This window comes from Sus scrofa, chromosome 5, assembly GCF_054392235.1.
Source record: "Sus scrofa isolate SSC_HxYL_T2T_F1_AM1 chromosome 5, Sscrofa_HxYL_maternal_Yorkshire_Landrace_v2.0, whole genome shotgun sequence".
Classification (NCBI taxonomy): domain Eukaryota; kingdom Metazoa; phylum Chordata; class Mammalia; order Artiodactyla; family Suidae; genus Sus; species Sus scrofa.
In genome coordinates, this window is record NC_139387.1 from 5,037,434 (window position 1) to 5,047,108 (window position 9,675).

A 9,675-nucleotide genomic window follows, 5' to 3' on the forward strand; every position below is an offset into this window, starting at 1 on the left:
AAAGAGTAAGAGTGACCCTTGACCAGGTTTGTATGAAGACACAACTGGGTCGTGCACAGAAACCCTCCCCGTCGAGCCCGGCACAAGCCGCCCGTTACCACCCCTGCTCCCCGGTGGCGCAGCCAAGACGGCCTCCCAGCACCTCTTGTCCTGTCACCAGCCTGGCGGGGCTCGAGCCTTAGCGCCCATCAGTCACCTGCAGTGCCCGCGAGGCCAGGCCGCTGCAGTGGGATGTGCACTTCTGCCAGGGTCCCAGGGGAGGGCAGAGGTCCACACCCCAAGGACCACTGTCCTATCATAACTGAATCTTGGAGTGCTGGCTGGGGACGTGGCCCCAGATTTTATTTCAAAGCCTCCCTGCACCTGCGCGTGGCCCTGTGCGTCCTGGCCAACGGGATGGGAGGGGAGTGCTGTGTCTGGCACTTGGGATGGGTGCTGAGCAGGAGCAGCCTCCGTGCCTCCGCCCTGATGCTAAAACGGTGCGCGGCCATCACAGGAACCGGGGGGCCCCAGAGAGAGTGACGTGACAAGCATGGGGAGAAGCCACACCAGCCCAAGTGACCTCCAGGAGCAGAGCTAGGACGCCAGCCTCAGAGACAGTCTCCCGACAGTCGGGGAAAAAGACTTCTCCCGGGCCTAAGCCACCGCCACTGGACGTCTCTGTCAGTCATGGATTAACATCTCTGGTCGTAATGATAAGAATGGCTTACGCGTCAACAGCATTTCATATTTCTACAAGCATTTTCAGACACCGTCTCACTTACATCTTCTCAAAATTATCCTCCGCACGACCGGAAGGGCTCGCTTGTTCACTGACTCACTGTCAAGGTGCATCTGCCGCTGGCTCCACTCAGAAAGACACCCTCCGCCACACAGCAGCCCTCACGCCCCGTCTCCCGATCCCCGCTCTGCCGCACCGTCATCACATTCTCCCCAACATCTGCGGCCCTCCGAGGACCCTTCCTCGGCCTATCAGAGACTCTCTCTCCCCGGAACCACCTTCACCCCTCCCCGCCCAGCCCTGCTCCCCACGCGGCTTCCAGGTCTCGGCGTGGGCGTCACCCCTTCCAGGAAGCCCCCATCCCCTTTCCCCCGCCCCACAGAGAGGCTAAGAGCCCTCCTCCAGTGCCCCCTGAACGAGGCCCATCAGCAGGACTGTCCTTGCTTCTCTGTCTGGCCCCCGCCCCGCTGCCCTTGACCGGAAGCTCCTTTAGAAAGAGGCTGCTTCCTGTCTGCCCCCATCTCCCCGCAGAGCCGGCGCTCAGGAACGAGGGACTAAAGAAGCTGAGAACTGCCCCATATCACACAGCAAGCGAGCAAAGGACAAAAAACAAAAGTGAGACCTGACCCCCGTGCCCTCCTTAAAACACGTTTAGATGAGGCCCGCCAGGAGCCCAGGCAAACACCTGCTGGGGCGGGCGACGCCGAAAAAGCCGGGCTCTCTCCTTCGGGCTCCTTCTCGGAACCCTGGAACCGTTCAGGGGCTCAGACAAGGTGTCTTCAAATTCACCTGCCCTCCCTCGGCCTGACACAAAGATCCAGTGACCTTCTTGAAACCCCAGGCGCTTTTTAGGTCGGTCACACAAACAGCTTCCATGACCCCGGAAGGAGAGGCAGGTGGAAGAGAAACGGCAGCACGATGTGTACCTTGACACGTGTCAATCAAGACGTCCACTTGTCTAAATATTCCTAGACGAAGCAACTTCTCACGGGCTTCATGGGATTTCCTCATGACCTGCGAGAGAAACACAACAGAGCCTGTGACCTTCCACGGCACAGAGACAACCGCGGGGCCTAGGGCCAGGCTGGCATCGCCCACTCGGTGCCAAGCTGCCGAGCCCTGAGAAAAGACCAGACACGTGGGCGACTGCTTTAGGACAAAGGTTACCGAGTAAAAGGTGAATCTTTAAAAAATATACTGCTTTTGTTTTTGTTTTTGAAGCGGGAAAACAAAAACAGCATCTACTGAAAGGTCAAGTAATAAGGGGACTGGGGACCGGGGACCAGGGACGGGGAGGAGCAGCCAGACCTGACCACGGGAAAGCGGCTGGCAACTCCGCCCAGGCCTGTAAACAGGGCTCCAAGGGCAGGACAGAAGGGACCCACACACAGAGGAGACAGGCAACCGGGGAAAGACACTGCGGGGTAAATGGAGTCAGCCCCCCGACCCCCGCCCACCCAGGGAGACAGCGGGGAGGGTGCTGATCAAGAACCCACCCCCAAGGTGGGCGGGGGAGGGGGAGGGGGAGGGGGAGGGAGCACTGAGAGGACGAGGGGAGGGGCCGGCCGGGAGCAGCAGCGGACAGACCCGTCCAGACCCCTCCGGAGACAAGTGGCGGGAGGGTCTTACAACTGGGGGGGGGGGGCTCCCTTCAGGGAAGGGGCGGGGTGCTCTTCGGAGGGAGGGGACGGAAGAGAAGGCCAGGCCCGGAGAACACTTGCCTCGATGAGGTTTTTGGCCTTAAAAACGTCTCCAATTTCGCACATGATGATGTCATCCTTGGTCCTTCCAAGGCCGTCAAAGTGGACGTGCTGAACAACCACCTAAACGTGAGGGGACCCAGGTGAGGACAGACGAGACGGGACGGGGGGTGAGGCGCCGAGGCCAAAGCCAAACACCGGAAACTAATTTCAGAGATTTTTTTTTCCCTCCCCAAGTCCTAAATTCCACGCCTTTTCAAAACACGGGTCACTAGAACTGAGCCTTCGCCAGGTCTGTGAATGGGACCTCCAAGGTCTCTGCAGCCGGATGACCCAGGACCAGCCAGTCCTAAACCCGTGTGCGGGGCAGAGGTCCCTCTACGTCCTTCCCCATCTGCCCCCAAGCCCTGGCCCCTGGCTGACCTAGCAACTGGGTGTATGCTGCCAGAGATGGCGTGTGCGCTGCAACGTGGCACGTCAGCGCTGGCTCGGAGCCGCCCACCTCCACCTACAGATGCTTCCGTAATTCGCTCCATAAAAATGCACCAAATGCACCGAGGACCTACGAGCCAAGGATTGTGCAGAACGCTGAGGCTACAGCAGGGAGCAAAACTTAAAAATTCCACGTGGTGCAGGGGGCGGTAGTGAGCAAGAGAGAAACATCTAGCAGCGGGGACCTCACGGAGTATTAGGGAAAGGCAGACTTCCCGGTGACGAGCCCACTGCCGTGAGATGATCTCAGTCACGGAGCTGGCGGAAAAGTGCGGGTAACTGTATTTAATTTCAAAGGCAACCAAGCCAGACAGTTTCATTCAAGATGCAAGCTCTAGGGTTCCCGGGTGGTGCAGCAGGTTAAGGATCGGGTGTTGTCACTGCTGTGGCTCGGGTTTGGCCCCTGGCCTGGGAACGTCTGAATGCTGTGGGTGTGGCCAAAAAGAAAAGAAAGAGAAAGAATAAGACAAAAAAAAAGGAAGAATTAAAAAAAAAAAAAAAAAAAAAGGACCCCAAGGTATTTTTTCTGGGAACAGGAAACAAACTATAAACTTAAATCTTAATTTGAGTTTTTTTCTTTGAAATTAATACATTTATATTTTTTCAGTAACATAAATCCAAAAAAATTTTTTTTTTGTCTTTTTAGGGCCACACGTGATAGGGATGGAGAAGGCACAGGTGGTTGCAGAGGTCCCAGTAAAGGACCACAGATAAAGAGGGGAATTAGGGGATGCTAATTAGGGGAGATCACTGTAAGGTCATAACTGCTCTAGAAAGCCAGCAGAACGAGGCAGGCTTGCTAGGCTACTGGAGGTGCGAGAAGTGGCTCATGTCACTGGGAGGGGGAAGGGATGAGACCTGCGTTCAGAGTAAGACCAACGGCGGGAGTGTGAGGACCGCCCTTCTGGCAGTTTGAACACACACCTTACCAGACACCAAGGAGGAGCTACGACTCCCAGAAAGGAAGAGGGGTCCTTTCTGACCCCCACTCCACTTGGATAAAACTGCGGCCCACCAGATCCTGGGGGCAGAGCCTCCTCGCCTGCCTGCTTGCACCTCTCACAAGGGTCCTATCTTATCTAATAGATCAATTTCTTGCCCATGGCTTTGTCTCTCGCTGAATTCCTTCTGCTCAGAGGCATGAAGAACCTGAACCTCAGTGAGAATCACCGGGTGAGTGATTCTCATTTAACACTGTGGGTTTGAGTCCCAACCTGGGTTTAGGCTGGGTTCGAGTCCTGGCACGTGGGTTGAAGTCCCAGTCTGTGTTCTGGCTGGGTTCAGGCCGTGAGTGCTGTCAGTTTCATACCCACGGCATACAGAAGTTCTCAGCTAGGGGCTGAATCAGAGCTGTAGCTGCCGGCCGAAGGCACAGCCACAGGAACAGCAGATCCAAACCATGCCGGCGACCTACCCCACAGCTCATGGCAACACCGGATCCTTAACTCACTGAGCGAGGCCAGGGATCAAGCCAGGGATCAAACCCACATCCTCATTGATGCCAGTTGGGTTTGTTACCACTGAGCCACGATGGGAACTCTCCCAAAATGGGTTTGTTTCAACTTCCCACATAAATATCTACCAAGGAAAAACTATTTCTCTAAAACCAGAAACTATTTTTCTAGGTCACCCATCTAAACTAGTGAGTCTAAAGTGTATTCAGCTACAACTCTTTTTTGATAACGGGCAGCACCAACACAGGTTAATCCCTTTACAGCTCCCGGCAGGCAGTGTGGAAGGAGCGTTTCTAGCAACGGCGCTATGGGGCCCTCAAGGGAAGGCTCACATCCTTGTTCTCAAGAATTTCCTGTTTTGCTTCAGGTTCAACTTCCACAAATTCAGCTTCTTCTCCTAATCCTCCGAAATCGGGTCCACTGGCTGGAAGAGGCTCCAGGCTCTGAAAGAGAGGAGGAGTCACAGATAAATAACCGATATCAAAAACCAAAACCAGAGTTCCCGTGGTGGTGCAGCAGAAACAAATCTGACTAGGATCCATGAGGACGCGGGTTCGATCCCTGGCCTCGCTCAGTGAGTTAAGGATCCGGCGTTGCCGTGGTGTAGGTCGCAGATGCAGCCTAGATCCTCGGTTGCTGTTGGCTGTGGTGTAGGCCAGCAGCAGCAGCTCCAATTTGACCCTTAGCCTGGGAACCTCCATGTGCCCCGGGGGTGGCCCTAAAAAGCAAAAAACAAGCAAAAAAAAACAACCCCCAAACCTCGCAGTTTTGTCTCAGGATGGTGCACCAGAGCATCATGGTCGAGCCCTCTGGGGCTGGGGGCAGCGTAAGCTGCTGTCAGTGCGCACGTCTGGGTCTGGGTCTGGAAGTGAGCCCCTCGCTGCCCACTGTGTTGTTAACACATACGACAAAGATGAGACGTGTTTAACTAAAGGATCAGGCACCAACCTTTGATGACTGAGCCACCAACCAAGGACTATACCTGGCCGAGCTCCACACACCTGAGGCCCATTTGAAGACCAAAAAAATTTTCTCCTTCCTGTTATAGGAAGTATCCTAATTTTCCGCATCAAAATTAGATACATTCCAGGATAATTATGGAGTTCCCTGGTGGCTCAGCGGGTTAAGGATCCCGTGTTTGTCAGTGGGTTAAGGATTCCATGTTCCCTGGTGGCTCAGTGGGTTAAGGATCCGTGTTTGGCTCAGCTCACTGCTGTGGTGTAGGTTTGATCCCTGGCTTAGGAACCTCCACATGCCACGGCCCCTCCTCCCCCAAAACCAGGATAATTACAATGACAAACCAAATTGCTCAAAAACATTGTTCTGGACCCTGATGCATTTGTTTCGGTTCAGCAAGTTTCATATCCACTCTAAGGCAAACAGCATACATCCATGACATGGGCCAACCAGAAAGCAGTCACTTTCTTCAATCTGGACTGCCATTATCTCAAAAGCATTCCAGCATCTTCTGAAGAAGGATTCCATAGTAAGAATTATGGAGGCAGGACAGTATGCATAGAATGCGCAGATGTTACATATTTATTACATATAATAAAACATCGCCTGCGTTATCAGTAAACAAAGGCTGTCACAGTCAGCAGTGACTGCAGCCACCTTTAACCCACCTTTGATGCAGGTGAACCCTGGGGGAACTCAAAGGAACACCTGCCATCTCACAGCCACTCCACACAGCGAGCCCGAGCCCTCGGGATGTGAAAACACAGGATGTGGGCCCCAGATAGCAGAGGCACACATCAAAGGAAGGCTTTTGGTGAGACCAGACCCCTGCCCCGTCCTATACACAGAAAAGTGCTAAATCCCTTACCTATTCATCTGCTCCTACTACTCTTTGTTGCAAAATTCCTATAGACCCTAGGCCCCCCTGGCCTCCTCGGAATAGTTTTCAGGGCTGAAGTCCTCACTCAGCCCCAAATAAAACAACTCGCAACGCTGAAGCTGTGCATTCTTTTTTAAGTTGACAGATACATGACTGCTTAAACACAGGGACCCCAGAACACTCCTGGAAACGGGTTCAGGTCTAGCGTGGCACCAGGTAATGGTACAAATAGGAGCGTGTGGGGAAAACTGCTCACTAGCATCCGGCTGCTTCCTGACTCCACCAGCACTCTAGGAACAAGCACTTGTGAAATGCACAGGGGCATCTGCCCTCTGCGGCTCGGGGTTGGTGGGGGGGGAAGCGAGGACTTCAGGCCACCTCTTCCCTGGAATGTTCAACAGCCTCTTGTCAGCACATCCTCCATCAGTCATTGGTTCTCCCAGTCTTGCCCCAAGACGCTGCAGGTCCTCAAAAGTGCCCTCAGGGACAGAATGCAACCAGACTCCTCAGCTGTGCCCCCACGGGGCCTGAGTCCACTCCTCCAGTTCTCTCTCCACCCCCTACCCCTGAGCCTCACATTCGCGTCTGTGCCCCTCTGGTTCTCTCTGCCCAGGATAACTATCCCCCCCACACCCCTCAGGAGCCCGAAGAACCACCTTCAAGGTCAGCTCCTCCTTCAGAAGTTTCTGACTTTGGCAGGTGTCCTTCTTTCACTTATCTTTATCCGCCCCGGGTCCTCATACTCACGTATTTCTGGACCGGGTGAGTGGATGACTTTTTTGCGCTTCCATTTAGTAAGTCTCTGCGTGCCTACGGCGCCCTCAGCAGAAGGCTAGAGAGCAGGGGATTCCGCCGCGAATCAGACAGACCCAGTCCTTCCCCAGAGGCTGAAGTGTAATTTTTACATAAGTGAAAAAGGGAAGATAATGCTGGGCAAAGAAATCGGGTTTCACATAATTATCCTTTCCTTTTGTGCATGTGTAATACCTTAAAAACAGAATCATCACTCCATTTCTCAAAAAGATGAACAAATTAAAGTAGTAAATTTTTGTGTGTGGCTTTTGTCTTTTTAGGACTGCACCTGAGGCATATGGAGGTTCCCAGGCTAGGGGTCCCATTGGAGCTGTAGCTGCCAGTCTACACCACAGCCACAGCAACACCAGATCCTTGAGCCAGTGAGCTTGGCCAGGAATCGAACCGCAACCTCATGGTTCCCAGTCGGATTCGTTTCCCCTGTGCCACAACAGGAACTCCTAAAATAGTAACTTTTTATCTGCAATATTCATGAATGTCTTCTGTATTTAAGTTGATATAGTACAAAAAAAGTTATTAAAGATGTGCACTTGTAGAATCTAGGCTAAGTTATGACTATATGCACAGATTCATGAAAAGGGGAAGATGATGCCGGGCAAAGAAATCGAATTTATTTCGTATAATTACCCTTTCATTTTTGCTGGGTAATATTTTAAAAGTGGGATCATTACTGTATTTCTCAAAAATAGCAACAAATTACAAGAGTAACTTTTTATCTGCAACATTTCATGAATATGCCTTCTGTATCTAAGCTGACAAGAGTACCCAACAGTTCCTAAAGATATGCAAATTGTATGTGCAATATATGCACATATTCATACTTCTTAATCCAAATGCTCGGCAAATATGGTTTGTCTGGGTGTAAAGTTTATATTCCATTACGCTAAAAACATTCCAAGAAGGTTCCTAAAATCGCAAAGCATGAGACATGCTTCATCAAAGACCTGCCAGACTCATTTGTGTTCTTAAATCTGAAACTTAGACGTAGAGTTCAAGAGAAGATGTCGCTACAGTTTCACAGTTGCTCCAAAGCTTGAAGTTCTAAATTAGCCGTTTCACTAACAGATTCATTCATTTACCAAATATCCACCCCTATGTGACAAGCACTTATAAGATCCTCGCCCTCACAGAATTCATGTTCCAGTGTCTGGATAAGTATTTAATGAAATGAATTAAAACAAATATTTGGATCTGGCCTCTCAGATCTGACCTTTAAGCAGGTCAGTCTACTCGAGAGTCAACAAATTTTATTCAACACCATGTGCCAGGCACTGGGCAAGGCAGTGTGAAGAAACAGGACATGAAATCAATTTAATGAGTTTTGAACATCAGCTTTAAACTGGTATAGACTAAGAGCAGATTGAAACTATAAAATACAACAAATACTAATGGCAAGTATTGTTTCAGGAAACTTTTGTTTCACATATGCATGAGAGTACCACAGAGCGAAGCTGTCATGTTTTCTGAGACCTGACCAAAAAATTCAAATAACACTGGCCAGCAGAAAGTAAAGGCCGAATGAAAGAAGTGAAATCATTTTTGTCAACACACTAATCAAAGGCGCAGCAGTTGTAATGTCAGAAGAGAAACAGGCGTTTCAAGACAGAAGTACCTGCAAACGGTGGACACCAGGCTGTGAGGTGCTAAATTCTTTTGGAAACTAACGGGAAACTACTGAAAACTTCTGAGCAGGACAACTGAAACAATCCATGCTGTAGAAGAGAAGTCATGTGGAGGTCTGAGTTTTACGACGTTCTGAGGCTCTAATGCTGTGACCTTGGACAAATATTCATTCTCTGGGCCTCAGTTATGGAGAGCAGTTCGGCAGTGTGGGTACACGCCAAGCACCCCAGCAAATGCTTTACATGCACAGTGTTTTTTAATTCTCCCAAGGGCCCGGAAAGTAAGTACTATTACTGCCTCCGCTTTAAAAGGATAGACTAATGCACGGCCAAGGTTGCCTCTTGGCACCGTAAGCAGGAGAAAGGAGGACTCCTGGCTGGGTCTGGGTTGGAAAACTTCAGAAGACACTTAGTGCCCTAGAAGTCTGGCAAGAGAGACCGGAAAAAGGGACCGGCATGGAGATAAAACGCTCGAAAACACGACTCTTCTCCGGGACATCACCGCAAGTACGCTAGTCCTTCCTGGACCACTGCTCCGCTGAGAGTGACCTTGGGCAAGTCAGGTGCCTCCTCAGAGTATCCGTTTCCTGCTCGGAAGTGTGCGGTACCCACCCGCGGCATCTCTGCGGCCTCCGCCACCCGGCCCGCCGCGGCCCAGCACTAGAGCGCCGCAGGAGTGGGCCAGTCCGGGTCCCGCCGCCCCCTCATCAGGGTAACCCCGAATGCAGCAGCGCCCGCCCAGAGGTCACGCATCTCGCGGGGCGCTGGGCCTCTTACCCGGGCGTGCACCGTCCCCATGGCTCACTCTCCGGCGCTGCCTCCCAGAGCTGCCAGGACCCAACCAAAGCTCGGCTGGTGAGAGCAGAGGGCGGGCCTCCGGTGGCGGAGCTACACGTTGGTGCCAGACCCACAAGGCCCCCGCCACTGCGGACAGGGGGCGGCCATGATGCTCCGCCTTCTCCCCGCCCCCTGGCTCAAGGAACCTCTGCTCATTGGCCCTCAGAGGCTATGACCCGGATGTTCACGCAGACGCCGG

The 9,675-nt window shown here is 52.2% G+C and overlaps 1 protein-coding gene across 7 annotated transcripts in view; it reads right to left on the bottom strand.

The window, feature by feature from the left end:
* The window catches only part of SAMM50 (SAMM50 sorting and assembly machinery component), a 35,445-nt gene extending 25,844 nt beyond the window's left edge, over positions 1-9,601 (bottom strand). For 5 of the 7 annotated variants that reach the window (XR_014845374.1, XR_014845375.1, XR_014845376.1 and 2 more), the window contains exons 1-4: positions 9,417-9,601; positions 4,700-4,810; positions 2,443-2,544; positions 1,648-1,735 (exon numbers count right to left, since the gene is read on the bottom strand). Coding sequence is in view for 3 of the 7 variants with exons in the window: in XM_021091403.2 (XP_020947062.1) it covers positions 1,648-1,735; positions 2,443-2,544; positions 4,700-4,810; positions 9,417-9,437 (322 nt within the window). In the remaining 4 variants the exon portion in view is untranslated. Of the gene's footprint in view, positions 1-1,647; positions 1,736-2,442; positions 2,545-4,699; positions 4,811-8,629 lie in introns of all 7 variants that reach the window. The other 2 variants (XM_021091404.2, XM_021091405.2) reach the window with 2 other exon arrangements.
* Positions 9,602-9,675: the final 74 nt, after the last annotated feature.